At 40.0% G+C, this 17,432-nt stretch overlaps 1 protein-coding gene across 2 annotated transcripts; it reads right to left on the bottom strand.

The window, feature by feature from the left end:
* Positions 1 to 417: 417 nt before the first annotated feature.
* On the bottom strand, positions 418 to 17,076 carry LOC117443207 (equilibrative nucleoside transporter 2-like). Of its 2 annotated transcripts, none has more exons than XM_034079163.2 (13): positions 16,920 to 17,076; positions 15,158 to 15,209; positions 14,990 to 15,071; positions 14,355 to 14,497; positions 9,214 to 9,353; positions 8,661 to 8,795; positions 6,702 to 6,814; positions 6,090 to 6,165; positions 5,488 to 5,597; positions 4,555 to 4,663; positions 2,390 to 2,475; positions 1,885 to 2,081; positions 418 to 1,247 (listed from the first exon to the last, which is right to left on the bottom strand). In XM_034079163.2, the coding sequence occupies exons 2-13, from the start codon at positions 15,181 to 15,183 to the stop codon at positions 1,136 to 1,138; spliced, it is 1,329 nt and encodes a 442-aa protein (XP_033935054.1). In that variant the 5' UTR covers positions 15,184 to 15,209; positions 16,920 to 17,076; the 3' UTR covers positions 418 to 1,135. The 2 variants fall into 2 exon arrangements, with proteins under 2 accessions (XP_033935054.1, XP_033935055.1); XM_034079164.2 differs by having other exon boundaries at positions 15,158 to 15,204.
* Between the last annotated feature and the right edge of the window lie 356 nt (positions 17,077 to 17,432).

Raw genomic sequence — 17,432 nt, 5'->3', positions numbered from 1 at the left:
TCTACTGATCATAATTCCATTGTTGAGGTCTACTAGAATAGATTTATATTGTTACATTTTCCAAACTCACATTGGTTTCTCATACAGCATCTCTGTATAGTCTGTGTATTCACTCTGTCCTACACGGTTTGTTGGATGGAGTCAATGGGACTCCCTGTTAGTTGAAAATGTACGCTAAAGGTCCTGGTGTGTGAGGAGCTCCGGATTGGTCCATTTTGGTTCCGGGAACCGCGGAAGAAATGGAAAAAGAGAATTCTCCAACAAGGCGTTCTGGGGCAGCACAGACAGGGAGTACTTTGAGGGTTAGTGACTCTGCAGACCGTTTACACGCATGACATGGGCCCTTTAAGGTCAGCTCTTTGGCTCGTGTGAGAAAGCCTGTGAACCAAAAGAAAGGCCAAGGAAACAACAACAGTGACCATTTTGTATATTTTATTATGAAAGCACACGCATAATCCCCTTTATTGGCTTGTATAAAAATAACAGAGTAGAAAAAACATAAATAAGCAAACAACATCTCCATCTATAGAAAATGACAAAACCTGCAGTGTCATGAAATACATTAGACAGAGTTGAAAAAACACTTTTCCATACTTTAAAAGATAAATTACTACAGACAAAAAAACTACAAGCAAAAGGCAGAAGTTGATTTAATGGCATTCACTCGAATGTTTTAATATAGTAAAATAAAAATAAATACATTTGTCTTCATATTTCTTTGCTGTGTCGCAGCAACATTTTAACCACAAATCTATGACCTTTATTTTCATCTGTCCTTCAACATTGAAACCGCCTTCCTGTTCACACCGAACACACGTTATGCATTTGATACGACAGTTAATAAGTGCAAATGTGATTATTTAATTCATATTGTGGTTTATCAAACTTACATTCAAGTGTTTTCATTGAATGAATAGAGATTATTCATTTACATGAACTAAATGTATATAACATATTATTATATCATTTCAATTTTTTACTTGAACTTATCTCAACTTATTAATTTATAAATTATAAACAGTTTTATTTTAGGAGCTATGCCTAAATGATATTTATTAAATTAACATTTTAAATTAATCTCACGTACGTACGGAAGACTGCTATTGACTTTTCTGCTTGTTGATCTCTCAGGTGGTTAAACCAGTTTCACCAGCAGGAAGGAGAGAGACGCTCCCAGAGCCAGACCCAGAACCAGGAAGAAGGACATCAGAGTGCCGGCCGTCTCGCAGTCTTTAGAGCGCACCAACCTGAAGAACACACACACTGTTAATACATGAACTACATGAAGGGAAACTCAAAAGTTTAAGAGGCCCCATTCTGCTCTTTGGGGTTCTCCCTTTCCTGTAGATAGATTATAGACAGATGGATAGATAGATGGATAGATGGATGGATAGATAGATGGATAGATAGATGGATAGATAGATGGATAGATAGATGGATGGATAGATAGATGGATGGATAGATGGATAGATGGATGGATAGACAGATGGATGGATAGATAGATGGATAGATAGATGGATGGATAGATGGATGGATAGATGGATAGATGGATAGACAGATGGATAGATGGATGGATAGATGGATGGATAGATGGATGGATAGATGGATGGATGGATAGATAGATGGATGGATAGATGGATAGATGGATGGATAGATATAGACAGATAGACGGATAGATAGATAAATAGATGGATGGATAGATGGATGGATGGATGGAAAGATAGATATAGATAGATAGATGGATGGATAGATGGATGGATAGACGGATAGATAGATGGATGGATAGATAGGTAGATAGATAGTTCTTGCAGCTGGTTAGGAATATATTTACTGCCGGCTTGCAGCTTGTGAATTTGACAAATAAATCAAAAAACGTTGACTCACTGTGGGGCGTAGGACATGCAGAGGCTGGCCAGGTATCCGTTGGTGAAGGAGAAGAGCGCCATGATGGTGACGAAGGCGCAGTCGTGACTGAAGAAGATGGTGAGGTTCGAGTTCTCCACGTTACACATCATGAGCAGCGGGATGAACACCAGGCGGGAAAACACGGAGACGGGAAACAGAGGACTCTCCTTCGAGGGCTGCACATACAGAAACATTCAGGAGTCCATCACAGGAATAATTAGACATTTAAAAATGCAAAAATAGCAGAGGAAGAGGTGGAAAGAACATTTAAAAAGTACTGATGTGGCCAAGATGGCGACCGTGTCTCAAACTGCTCTCCAACTCTCTTTATTTCTTGGTATGTGCTAAGTATACTGTATGTTGCAATATTAGTGGAGTCTGGAACTTATGAATATTTGTGTACAATACTGAAGTAATCATTTTGAATGTGTTCCTTTGTTTGGTCCAAAGAGCATGTTTTCCCCCAGCTGAGCAGCAGACTCACCCATTGGACGAGAGACGGGGCGCCGCGGCCGGCCAGGTCAAAGGCGTTGAACACGATGAAGCAGCAGACGCAGGTGAACACCTTGTCTGTAAATAAAGGAGTGTTAAGTTATATCAAGTCACTTTTCAAGAGTCCTTATTTTGCTTTTTTGTGCATGTAAATAGTCATCAAAGGCTAAAGTTCCCTCCAGAGGGACTTAGTGACATCACTGTGTAACACTCCTGCTTCTTTTGGCTAGCGCTCCAACACATTGTACGCGATTAGGTTTAAGGGGTTGAACAATCACAACAGCTGGCCAGCTAACCAATCAGAGCAGACTGGGCTCTGGTTTCAGACAGAGGGTGAAAAGAGGTGCTGCAGCACAGGCAGTATGAGAACAATAAAGAGCTTTTTGAACCTTAAAGCATGGAGACATGTAGAGACACTACATACTGATATACACCTGAACATCAGCAGGAGAGGACTCTTTAAAGTAGAGACGCTACATACTGATATACACCTGAACATCAGCAGGAGAGGACTCTTTAAAGTAGAGACGCTACATACTGATATACACCTGAACATCAGCAGGAGAGGACTCTTTAAAGTAGAGACACTACATACTGATATACACCTGAACATCAGCAGGAGAGGACTCTTTAAAGTAGAGACGCTACATACTGATATACACCTGAACATCAGCAGGAGAGGACTCTTTAAAGTAGAGACACTACATACTGATATACACCTGAACATCAGCAGGAGAGGACTCTTTAAAGTAGAGACACTACATACTGATATACACCTGAACATCAGCAGGAGAGGACTCTTTAAAGTAGACACTACATACTGATATACACCTGAACATCAGCAGGAGAGGACTCTTTAAAGTAGAGACACTACATACTGATATACACCTGAACATCAGCAGGAGAGGACTCTTTAAAGTATTGACACTACATACTGATATACACCTGAACATCAGCAGGAGAGGACTCTTTAAAGTAGAGACACTACATACTGATATACACCTGAACATCAGCAGGAGAGGACTCTTTAAAGTAGAGACACTACTGATATACACCTGAACATCAGCAGGAGAGGACTCTTTAAAGTATAGACACTACATACTGATATACACCTGAACATCAGCAGGAGGGGACTCTTTAAAGTATAGACACTACATACTGATATACACCTGAACATCAGCAGGAGAGGACTCTTTAAAGTAGAGACACTATATACTGATATACACCTGAACATCAGCAGGACTCTTTAAAGTAGAGACACTACATACTGATATGCACCTGAACATCAGTAGGAGAGGACTCTTTAAAGTAGAGACACTACATACTGATATACACCTGAACATCAGCAGGAGAGGACTCTTTAAAGTAGAGACACTACATACTGATATACACCTGAACATCAGTAGGAGAGGACTCTTTAAAGTAGAGACACTATATACTGATATACACCTGAACATCAGCAGGAGAGGACTCTTTAAAGTAGAGACACTATATACTGATATACACCTGAACATCAGCAGGACTCTTTAAAGTAGAGACACTACATACTGATATGCACCTGAACATCAGTAGGAGAGGACTCTTTAAAGTAGAGACACTACATACTGATATACACCTGAACATCAGCAGGAGAGGACTCTTTAAAGTAGAGACACTACATACTGATATACACCTGAACATCAGTAGGAGAGGACTCTTTAAAGTAGAGACACTATATACTGATATACACCTGAACATCAGCAGGAGAGGACTCTTTAAAGTAGAGACACTATATACTGATATACACCTGAACATCAGTAGGAGAGGACTCTTTAAAGTAGAGACACTACATACTGATATACACCTGAACATCAGTAGGAGAGGACTCTTTAAAGTAGAGACACTACATACTGATATACACCTGAACATCAGCAGGAGAGGACTCTTTAAAGTAGAGACACTATATACTGATATACACCTGAACATCAGCAGGAGGACTCTTTAAAGTAGAGACACTACATACTGATATGCACCTGAACATCAGCAGGAGAGGACTCTTTAAAGTATAATGAATCTCTTAGGGTTTTAAGAGAGGTAAAATTACAATTGTAAGCTGACATTCAATAATCATATCGATCCATCCCTGACGTGAACAGAGATAAAGAAGTTGTGTCTCACCCCAGACCGGGTTGTCTTGGTAGACGGTCCTGACTCGGAGTGTGATGACAGGAAACACTGAGAGTGTGACGGCAAACACACACGTCACACACATAGCCATCAGCCAGATCTGCAGGACACACACACACACACATTTATTTGTAAGATACTCATATTTGTAAAGAGGGCAGTGAAATGCTAATATGCAAGAATACTAATTATACTAATAGTAAGGATTAGGAAAACAAATGGACGAACAGCATTTCAAAGATGGATACATTTTTAAACATATATAATATATACCGTACTTTTCGGACGATAAGCCGCGACTTTTCCCCCCATTTTGTTTGTACAGCTAACGGCCACTAGGGAACCTCCTAAATCTATGGATTTTACAGGTAAAATTAACCACCTTTAACTCTACGGGCTCTAGGACCGGTCCGCGCCCGCCACCTTTAAGGGGCGGCTCCAGCAGGAAAAGCTGGAGGCCGGAAAAGAGACAGGTAGCGCGCCAAAGTAAAAGTGGAACCGAGAGACAGAACGAGAGCAAGACAGACGGACAATTTAGCTGCTGCTGCGGCTTATATGATGGTGCGCTTTATAGTCCGAAAAGTACGGTATATATATAAATGACAAGAGGCTTTAAAGTCAGAAGGACATGAGATTGAATAAAATACAAAATGCAGTCCTGTACTATGCTAAATTATGCATTACAAAAAAGCTTTGAATTTCCTGTTTTATATTGTTGCAAACTAAATACATTTTTTTTTTTTATCGTATAAAAGGCATTTTAAAGATATTAAAGTAGAATAAAATATCCAAAATGGATCCAAAACAATGGATGCAAAGTAAAACAGCCCATCTCCTTGAACAGTGAAGATGCCACATCATTAGACTTAACCAGCTGTCTTTTAGCACCTGGACAACAACGTGTTAAATAAATACAAAACTCACCTTTTTGAAGACTTGCAGGACGGACGAACGCTCCTGATCGCCCTCCGGCTCGTTGGAGAGCTTCCCGTTGGCCTCCTGGTGTTTGGAGCCGTTTTCTAACACTTGCTTGTCTTTTGAAAGGAAATAAATGTAAATGTGTCAGTGACTCAGCCAGCGTTAATAGCTGTTTGTAAATTCGAGCTTCGCCGAGTAAGTGGGCGTCAACATTAAAATGTAAATCTTATCAGACGTCGTCTTGATTTCTGTTGTTTTTAAGTTTTTGTGCTGAATGCTAAACTATGTTGATGCCCTTTCATGAGTACAATGTGCAATATAAATAAATCAGTGACTTACTGTTGATATACTTGTTTGCTATTTATTGGACAGATGTTTCCTATCTTCCAAGCTACATTTAACTTAAGTCATTTCTAAATGCAACATTTAATTAATCAAGCGGCAGAAGATGGATGGTATTTTATAGTCAAGCCCAATTGAAAAAATATTAAAAGTAGAAATGGATATATGAAGATATTCAAGTTGTGTACATTGACTTAAACATCTTGAAAATAATAATTTAAACCCCTGACATGATTATGTTGCAGAGTGAGAGTGTAGGGACCGACCTGTGGGGCCGCACAGCTCCAGTGTCGTCTCCACGCTCTGCGACTGATGTTTGTTCAGGAAAAAACGAGCAAATTCCTGCAGAGGAGAGTCGACATCGTCACGAGATTATAATGTTTTATTAAAATATAATCTTTCAGAAATTCGGAGTGTGTAGGGTTTCGTCTAAAGCCTTTAAATGAAAAGAAAAGTACTCATCAATAGTAGTAATGATTCGGCTGATTTTGTCAAATGTTACTTCTGTGAAAGTGACATCACCATGTAACACTCACGCTTCTATTGGCTAGCGCTCCAACACATTATACGTGATAGGCTAAGGGGCGGGACATCCCTATGCGGTTGATCAATCACAACAGAGCCGGCCAGCTAACCAATCAGAGCAGACTGGGCTCTGGTTTCAGACAGAGGGTGAAAAGAGGAGCTGCAGCACAGGCAGTATGAGACAAAATACTGATATGAACCTGGACATCACAGGATGCGCCCTTCAAAGGACTTCAGGGAGAGATTCATAATTTTCATTTGTAGAATTGACAGAAGCAGCAGGGTATTTAGGTGTTCTCATGTGTGTGTGTGTGTGTGTGTGTGTGTGTGTGTGTGTGTGTGTGTGCCCTCACCAGGTGTGGCAGCAGCAGGAAACACAGCAGAGTCCCCAGAGTCGCCACACAGGGAGTGATGAAATAACCCAACGCTGCCGAGCTCCTGTCTGCGTCAGCCTCAGAGCTCGTATCTGTTGACATGCAGAACAACACATGACGAGGCGATGCTTCTCGAAAGTGAAGAGTCATTGTTTTGGGGCATTTCTGAGGGCATTTTCAATATTATCTGACTCTTTATAGACCACGAGATCACATGATTACCTGTTCAAATGACCGGCACATTCATCAAAGGTAAATCGCAAAAACAAAGTTACTTATTACTTTTTGTAAGTTCAGGGTATATGCAGGAATCCTGAAGTCAAATTTAAAACCTTTTAAGACCTTTTTTAAGACCCTTTCCATACATTTTAAGACCTCATCGCCACTTCGAGTTCTAACCGGTTACCTTGGCGACACACTTTACCTCACATTGACTATATTGATTGTAAGATAGCACAACTAAACAGAGTGCAGACAGACGACTGAAGCCTCCTCTCCACATGAACTTCAACCTCTCTGTGAAGGTCAGGGTTAATGCAGCATGCTGCTTTGCTGCTTCTGTGCTCTTTCATTCCAGTGAAACCATCAGAAACCAGTACAAACCAGTATTTGACCAATAAACAAAACAATTGACAAAACTTTGAACTATGAAATATATTAAACTTCATGAGCTTCAGCGGGGTAATGCCATACAGGAGCTCCCTCACAAATACCCAGGGGTTAAATTGGGCTGGGGCTGTCCGGGGCTAAGCCCGGCACATAGGACGATGCTCTGACGTCATCACCCTCACACATTGGTCATATGTTTACAAAAAACGATATATATGTTAAGACTTGTCTCGTTCTTAATATAGACTATATTTAGGGTCGATATGTGTTGCCCTTACTTTAAAATAGCAGATCTCTGTGACCGGATATAGTTTGGCTTAGACCCCGGCCCCACGAGGACGCATACAGTAAAACACATTCACACGCATTCGATTCATTAACGTGTCCGTTCACACTAGACCGCTGGAAATGCTGGAAACGCTGTAGTACATATGCCAGGCCTGTAAGTGGCGCTGCTGCCGCCACAAAATACACCAACAGCAGCGAAGAAGACCCCAGAGCATGGTTGTCATGGTCGCCATTCTGTTTATTATCCGCGGTGGATGGCGTGTTCTCCTGCTGTATATCTCTCAGGTAGTCCACCAGCCGATAACCCCCCCCACAGAGCGGAGCAAGGCAACGAAACTTAAAATAAGAAGCAGCATTTTATGGCACGCTATGCATAGGGCCGCCTTGAGGGGGTTTCCCGACATGTTGTTTCAGTAAATTAAAGGGTGTTTCATGTTGTCGTTGCTGTGGACCTTCTTAATACCTTGGACAATGCCGTTTAATACTTTTTAATTCTTTTTAATAGCCTTAATTTTCGCTAAATTGATTTATCAACTTTTAATACTTTTTAAGACCCCGCGGACCCCCTGAAGATCTTTCGCCTGATGTAAAATAAAGGCATTAATATATGATGCTATTTCGTAGCATATTCTTCATCTCGTTTCATTCATACTTTATGAGCCGATTAGTTTGCATCATGCTAATGTATGGACGACATTAAGCAATAAGGAAAGTAATGAAAATGAAATTATATAAAATGTAATGAGATAAATATAATGAATGAAATTATTGCACCAGCCTGTTCCTTACATTCACTCGTGTTTTGAGATTTAAAAATTAAAAAATATATATATTTCTTTGTGCACCTATCAAAAAGTCAACAGCCGTTTCCATTATTTAAAAAAAATGTTAGGATTGAGTGAAAACGTCTGAAGTGTTATGTTACAAATCTATATATTATAAAAAGCATTGATTGGATGTTAGAGTCATGGGAAAATGGCAACTTGTCACATGTAGTTTCCCGAAATATAAATATGCAGCGTGTGTTCGGTTGTTACTCACGTAAGATGGAGAAGAGCATGGCGAGGGCAGCGAAGAGTCCGGCCAGACCCTGACCGCTCATAAACAGAGTGCTGTACCGCGGGGGGAACCGACCCACCACCCCGAACAGGGAGCTCTGCAGCACCGCACTGGCCACTGCACACACACACACACACAGAGACACACACAAACACACACACACACAGAAACACACACACACAGAGACACACACACACACACAGAGACACACACACACAGAGACACACACAGAGACACACACAGAGACACACACACACACACACACACACACACACACACACACACACACACACACACACACACACACACACACACACACACACACACACACACACACACACACACACACACACACACACACACACATCATTAAAATCATTATAGAGACCGTTACATTTTCAAACTAATTGATCATTTGACTTGTTTTTTCATTATAATACATGAAAGATCTGAGAGAGTTGAAACATATCGACCATTATTTATCCATTTATACGAACAAGAATCCATTATTTTACTAAATAATAATATGACCTACTGTTGATGAACCAGATGGTGGCCATGGTGACGGAGAAGAAGGTGTCCGGCTGCATCGGGACTCGAACCAGAGCGGCGTTGAGGGAGAAGAGGAGGAAGATGAGGACGAAACTGAAGGCGACACGGAGACGAGGCCTCACCCTGCAGAGACGAGAGAGGAGACCTCAGCCGTTAGTTCATAGGACGACATAAATGCTACTGTCCCTGAGGGGGACATCACATGTGGACTCCGAAGGTGAGAGTCTTACTACATATTACTGCAGTGTGAGATATAAAGATGACAATGGTGGGAAGTAGGATAAAGTACATAAGTCTGTTTTGAGGTAATTGTACCAACGTTCTCAGTTTGTCCTACATTATACTTCTGTCACAAGTTCAACACATTCATAGGTTTTGCATATCAATAAACTCTCCGGTCCTCCCAGATCCTGCAATCGGCTCATTCCCTTCCCCTGCTACTCATTCCCTCATAAGCTCCACAGCGGGTGCTGTCGGCAAGGGAAGGCTAAGCCTTCCCAAATATTTGTGTAACTGCATCCTGGTAAAATAAAAATATAATTTATAAAACGGACAAGTCAAATCAAGAAATCTGATTGGTTCTTAGCCGTGATATACTGAGCGTATACCACGGGTAGAATTGTAAGTTACTTTTCACAACAAGTCAGTATCCCTCCGCGTCTGAGAAAAACATTATACCGCTGGGCTGAAAAGCAAACTGCCTGCAGTTTGCTTTTCATACTGGAACAAGGAAGCAGCGGAGAAGTAACGGGGCAGAAACCCTCCTTTTTACGCAGCGGTCCAGACATACACATCAAACGGCAAAACATATTCAGTGTACATTTCTTCTGTTACGGAACAAACTTACAAAGCATAAGATGGAAACATTTAAGATTAACTTCGACCTCCGGGGGGTCTTACTATGGAGGAGTGGATTGAGCAGTGCCTATCTCCAGAAAAAAAAAGCACCTAAACGACGACATGCAGAGCTACGTGAAGAGCAGGCAGACCAACTGGAGAAGTACCACCATTCAAAAGCTTTCTGATGCGGGTCTTGAAACAAAGCAGAGACATGATGACCGTTAGTGGCCACAGGTGCGAAAGCTCTCTCCAGAGCTACTGGAAGCCCAATCTCAGGGACCGGAGAAAGTGGAGCAATATTCTCACCACGCCAAGCAACAGCTAGAACAACCTCAACCTCAACAAGTAACCTCGTAAGCCATGCTGCTGATGCTGGACAGGTTTTCAGTGGGTGCACAACAAACGGCAACAAACACATGAATGTAAATAAATAGCCAAATAATGGATCAACGCTCTGTCTAATATGTTCGCTAGCTGTTAGTGTTGTTGCATAGCAACCACCTCGCACTATGTTTCGCGCAGAAGGCAACGGAGGGACTGTTTTATTTTGAACATCATTATTTACTAATAAAAACTATTTAAATTAGAGTGTGTCTTTTTTTTCTCATATTGCCACACTTGGTAACCGTTTTATAAAAGCAATAGCTCACTTCAGGCCGTGATATATGCTCATTATATCACAGCTAAGGGGCGTGGTTCGGCCCGACGCGGAGCTATTGCTTAAGTCAGGGTTCATACACTTTTTCATCAATGATTTTTAATGACTTTTCCATGACTTCGCAATGACCTTTACCTCATTTTCCATGACCAAACAAAAATTACCACTGAAAATGGTTTATTTGAACATGGAACGGGAAAATAAGGTCTGCATATGAAACATGTAGTGCCTATCTAAAACAAATCCAATAGTAGGCTTACTAGCTTCTACACGCTAAAGCAACTGTAGTCAGGGATGCAAACTCATCAGGTATGAAAAAGGTGACAAGGACCCGAGCCCCCCGACCCCACGGAATATCGGCTTTAAAATGAGGAATAACAGATGATTTTAGCAATCAGAACAACTAAAGCAGCAGTGTTAATAATAACAGAGTCACATCTAATAGAAATATATAAAAGCATTTATTTGAATTGTGTAGCAGTCAGTTTATAATTTTGACAGCACTGTTGAGCATTTTGAAAATGTATTTTCATGCCTCTGTGCAAGGCTTAGTCTTTTTATCTGTATAGCCACTGGTGTAAAGTAACTATGTTCATAAACTCAACAAGTACTATACGTGGGTACAATTTTGAGATACTTGTACTTTATTTAAGTATTTCAATGTTTTGCTACTTTGTACTTCTACAGTTCAGAGGTACATGGTGTACTTCTACTCCTCTACAGTTCAGAGGTACATGGTGTACTTCTACTCCTCTACAGTTCAGAGGTACATGGTGTACTTCTACTCCTCTACAGTTCAGAGGAACATGGTGTACTTCTACTCCACTACAGTTCAGAGGAACATGGTGTACTTCTACTCCACTACAGTTCAGAGGAACATGGTGTACTTTTCCTCCACTGCATGTATTAATACCTTTAGTTACTTCACAGATGTGGATGAATGATGTGAAATCTAACCAAGTGTTGAATCAGACTTTAGTTCCACCTGGAGTGAATCCACCAGCTACCCTGCAGTCTACAAAGCCATTCAAACTAGCTGCACCTTCACCAGCTCTGAGAACACTTTCATGATCAATCATTATAAAACATATCACATATTTTATTCTGAAATGGACCAATCCAATTTTACTGTCGCTACTTTAACTATATTTTGATGATAATACTTTTGTACTTTTACTTGAGTAACATTTTGAATGCAGGACTTATACTGTAACAGAGTATTCCTACACTCTGGTACTTCTACTTTTACTCAAGTACGAGATCTGAGTACTTCTACTTTTACTCAAGTACAAGACCTGAGTACTTCTACATTTACTCAAGTACAAGATCTGAGTACTTCTACATTTACTCAAGTACAACATCTGAGTACTTCCACTTCTACTAAAGTACAAGATCTGAGTACTTCTACTAAAGTACAATATCTGAGTATTTCTACTAAAGTACAAGATCTGAGTACTTCTACTCGAGTACAAGATCTGAGTACTTTTACTTTTCTGAGTACTTCTACTTTAACTCAAGTACAAGACCTGAGTAGTTCTACTTTTACTCAAGTACAAGATCTGAGTACTTCTACTTTTAAGAACAACATCCGAGTACTTCTACTAAAGTACAATATCTGAGTATTTCTACTAAAGTACAAGATCTGAGTACTTCTACTCGAGTACAAGATCTGAGTACTTTTACTTAAGTACAAGATCTGAGTACTTCTACTTTTAAGAACAACATCCGAGTACTTCTACTAAAGTACAAGATCTGAGTACTTCTACTTTTACTCTAGCACAATATCTATACTTATACCACCTCTGTTTATAGCCTATGAAAAAAACTATTAGAAAACGAAGGCTAAAGCTAACGTTAGCAGATAGTGACAATGTATGCTAGCTAGCTCAACGATTCCTTAATGATATGTGACAGAAAAACTTTTCAGTTCACATCACGCTCTGCCGCTCTGCTCTGAACACCTGACCGGCCGTTCTAACAGCTGTTCACCAGCGGCCCAGTCTGTGCCACAGTGACTCCGCACAGTTAACGAACGCACCGTAGATAATGTAGCTGACCCTCATACCGGAGCAGCAGAGTTCAGCCGACAGGCAGGAAGACTCGAGCACACAGCTCGCGCTTCATATATAAAAAAATAACACCATGCGTGTCATGATGGCACATAACAGCTGGCGACCGCAGATTATTTCGGCGATGAGATAAAATGTAAATTATATTTGACGCAACTTTAGTTACATTTCCATGACTTTTCCAAAACTTTGGGAAAAATATTGTTTTCCAGAACTTTTCCAGGGCCTGGAATTTGCATTTTGAATTTCCATGACTTTTCCAGGTTTTCAATGACCGTACGAACCGTGTTAAGTATAATGTGTGTGTCTTTGACATTAGCGCTGCTAGCCACCTGTGCCCTGTGCACTACGAAGCCAGTTCAACAGACCCTGGATACGTTTGAGTGATCTAAACTAACCCAAACAAACGAGATCTCGCTAAGCGGTCCTACGACGCTGGTTATCAACCCGGTAAATCAAGCCAGGGCTGCTCTCTCCAGCTGAGAGCGCGTTCACGTGAAAGGGGCGGGGTTAGCTACATTTGACCAATCACAAACAGGGACAAGTGTACTGACAGCGCAGCTTCATACTTCATTAATGAAAAGTAAACTAATATTAGATAAATATGAACTTTGAACATCCATGACTTAAACATATAATCCAGGATACAAGCCACAGAGCTGCACCTGCAAGGAGAATACAGAACAACTGGTTAAAAAATAAACTACCGAGTGTTTGAAAACAGTTTTATGATACTGCCCCATCTAAGACACGAGCGGATCTGACTTTAATTACATTTGAGTTGAGTGTTTCGTCAACTTAATGTGTTGCTTAAAATAATACGTCTGCATACAGTATGTGACACTGTGACTGAGTGTTGCACGGCCAGATACGGCTCAGCTGACTCAGATAAGGACATATTGTGATATTATATGATCGATGATCTGATTGATGATGTGATATCAGTGTGATATGAACAGTGTTGGGACTACTTTTTGCGGTAACTAATAGCGTTACTAGTTACCTATTTCCATTCAGTAACGCCGTTATAGTTACTGTGATTGAAATGGGGGGTTACACTATGTGATGGAACTGAACCGAACCTCCCTGCGGATGTAACTCGCAGGCGAATACAGTGATGTCCTCTCACAGCACCAAGTGACCAGAGAGGAGTGATGATTGACTTGCATTTCCCCATAACGATGTTGCTTAGCAACCGGCGCAAACGGACCTTCGCGCGCTATCAAGCAGTGGAAAATGCCGTTTAATAGCCTTAATTTTCACTAAATTGATTTATCAACTTTGAATACTTTTTAAGACCCCCTGAATATATATGATTCTGAAATGGGCCTTTAAACATAACGAGTATTTGGTCTTTTAAGTATATTTGGATGCTAATACTTTTGTACAAAGTAATATTTGAAATGCAGGACTTTTTCCAACCACTTGAGTACATGATCCGAGTACTTCTTCCAACACTGATCAAGGACGACCTATAGCTCAACCCTCCTGGCCGACATGTACATGTGTATACGCGTCCAGGCTCCAGCCTCATGCGAATCTGCTGCAGGAGCTCACCAGTGATGCAGGAAGGAGTTGAGCAGCGTGAACAGCAGCAGGGGCAGCTGGGAGAGCAAGGCCATCCAGCTGTCGTAGTTGTAGTCTTTAGCAGCTGAGGAGCCATTGGAGGTGACGTTTGATTCGAGGCGCTGGTTGAAGTACTTTAACAAAGAGGAAAAGAAGAATGATTTAACATGTTTTATTTTAAAACATAATGACAGAGGGGGAACCTGTGTGGAGTAACTCGATTATTTAATCATTTTTAATTTAGTTTCCATGCAAACATTACAAATAAGTCTGATGTCAGCCTCTGAAATATGGAGAATTCCTGCTTTTTAAATATTTCATTTCAAATTAAACTGCATCATTATGGGTTTTGAACTGATAAAACAAAACATTTAAAGACCTTGGTTTGTGGGGAAAATGGAAAGGACATTTTTAACACCAAGTTAATTCAGATTTCTAGCACACATGAAGCTCAATTTGTGTTGATGTGCAAAAAAACAAGCCCTTCTTACAATGAATTGACCAACCCCAGTGATTGATATTCCCGTGAGTGCAATGTAAAATTCAAGTTGTTGTTTTTGTGTGTTTTTGCTAAATAATCCCTCAATGTTTTATCAGTTGATATCAGTTATCAGAGTTGTAGAAACCTCTGAGGCCGTCAGGAAGAAGTTCCACGGCAGCAGAGTTCCCAAACCGAGCACGAAGATGATGAGGCCTACAGCCTGGCCGCTGCGGAAACAAAAATACTTTTACAACCCCGATCTTTACACGTTTAGTTTATATATCCAGAAGTAAAAACAAAGCCTCAAACTCACCGATCTGCGGGGGGACTCATCGTCATCCTGTTGCTTCTGTCACGTGCCTGCTCTAAAGTCAAGAGAAGCCTTTAAATAAACAGCCAGCAGGATGTGATTACAGGACATGCTTTCATCAACTGACTCATTCACTAGTCTTTGGCCTCCATGGTGGTTCGTCCAATGATTATTAGACCTACACGAAATACCAATGCTAACCTTTGCCGTGGGTGTGCGGTAACAATATCTAAAACTACTCCATTTTACAAGCTGCATTATTATTTTTAAGTACAGTACGGATTGTTGAAGTGAGAGACGCATTGAGCATATAGTAAGATATTTCTATTAGTATTACTGATACATAATGACTGTTTTAATCTGCTGCATTTATTTTAAAAACACATTGTTAGACAGATTGCATTGCATCATATTGTAAAACTGAAATTATATTTGTTTTACTCTTCTTTTCACTAAGATCTTATACTTTGAGTTAAGTAAAATAATAATAATGCAGATTTTTAATGGACTGACAACAAATATATAACCGTTCAAGCGACACAAGGAGGTAAAAGGTGTTATAGGAAAACAATAATAATAACAACAACAAATATTGATCCCTCTCGGTAAAATAAAGGAAGGCATAAGACAAAATGAATTATACAATACAAAATTGAAACCTATATTAAATAAAACAGTAACAACATGCTTTAACAATAAGAATAATACAAATTACAAGAAAGAAAACTAGAAAATAAATCAATATAAATAAAAAACGATAATATTAGTTTATAGTCCTGTACATCTTACTATTAACTATTTCATTTGCTTAAAATAGTCCGTTTGGGTAGTGACGCGGCACTACGTCACTTCCCGTAAACTCCACATGGAGGAACCGGCTTTAATTCCGCCAACTGTCTCTTCTATTTGGCGGCTAAATGTAATCTGGATGGCTTGTTATGACATACAGTCTATGGTTATAACATGCGGAATACTTTTCGTGCGATTTGGGCTCCAACTGACAGTTCGGCTATATTAGTATTAATGATTTGTGACATCATTAAAACACGTTATATGTCTGTCAAAGCTGCAAACTAATATACACGTGAGTGATTTGTGTTTGATAGCTCGAGACGTATACATAAAAGGTTGAGATAATGACTTAATTGTATCTAATATAAACATTATATTACGACTTATAATTTGGTCATTATTGTTATAACCATGTGTTTTAAAACAAATACAGATAAACAAGAGCTATTGCGACAGTATCGATTTTTTTCTACACACATAAAATACAAAATCAACTTTTTAGATTATGATGTCTGTTTATGTCAACATCGACTCCTACTATGTATAGCCTACAGTAAACGAAACATAACCCACACGCTTTTTTATAATAAATTAAATCTGGCTTGTTTACAATCGTTGTTATTATTAATCTTTTGAACAGCAGCAGTGTTTCTGAACAGAATAAGTCAAATCTAAAAAATAAAAGCAGACAGAAAAGTCACGTTTATCTCAACATATCGGTTAGTGTGCATATTACATATAGTAAATCCGGTTATAGAAGCCTAACATGTTTATATATTAGATTCAAACTAAGAATAACTTTAAATTCATAGGGGGAAATTGAATTTACCCGCCGGCGCCTTCCTCTCTTTCTGGCGCCTTCACAGAGTGAAAGTACCCACTACCACGTGTCTTTAGACTGGTCCCCATTCAGAAGCTCCATTCAGAAAAACACCACGTTTAGGTAACAACAGGTAATAAGAACGGGGCTCACCTGAGGGTCTGGACCGGGTCCTCGTGTCTCTCTTTGGGTCTCCCGGTGGTGCTGTGAGCTTCTGGAGGCGCTTGGCTTCCGGTAATACTGCTTGCTCGTGATGTGTCGGTCGCGAACCAGCCGGCTCTTCTTGGTGAGCCGAGCCAAATGATCCGGAATTTCCATCACTACTGCTTGCGTGCTTTTTTGGGGGAGTGTTCTTATTATACATCCGTGTCATGATCCATGTGTGCTGCCCATGTGTGCTGCCAACACGGGTCCTCCTATGGTGGTTAATGGAGCAACAGTACATACATGTAGGTTTTTGGGTTGTTTAAGGACATGTACAAATGTGAGAACAATGTACAATTTGTTTACATTATTATTAATCATATTACACACCCATGTTTAGAGCTACTTATGTCATTATTATTATTATTACAGGATAATTGGTTTTATTAAAGTTATTAACCTGAATATTATTATTATTATGAATAGTATTATATGTGTGTATTATAATCATTATTTTATTAC

This window comes from Pseudochaenichthys georgianus, unplaced genomic scaffold, assembly GCF_902827115.2.
Source record: "Pseudochaenichthys georgianus unplaced genomic scaffold, fPseGeo1.2 scaffold_554_arrow_ctg1, whole genome shotgun sequence".
NCBI lineage: Eukaryota > Metazoa > Chordata > Actinopteri > Perciformes > Channichthyidae > Pseudochaenichthys > Pseudochaenichthys georgianus.
This window is presented reverse-complemented; position numbering and strand designations above follow the sequence as displayed.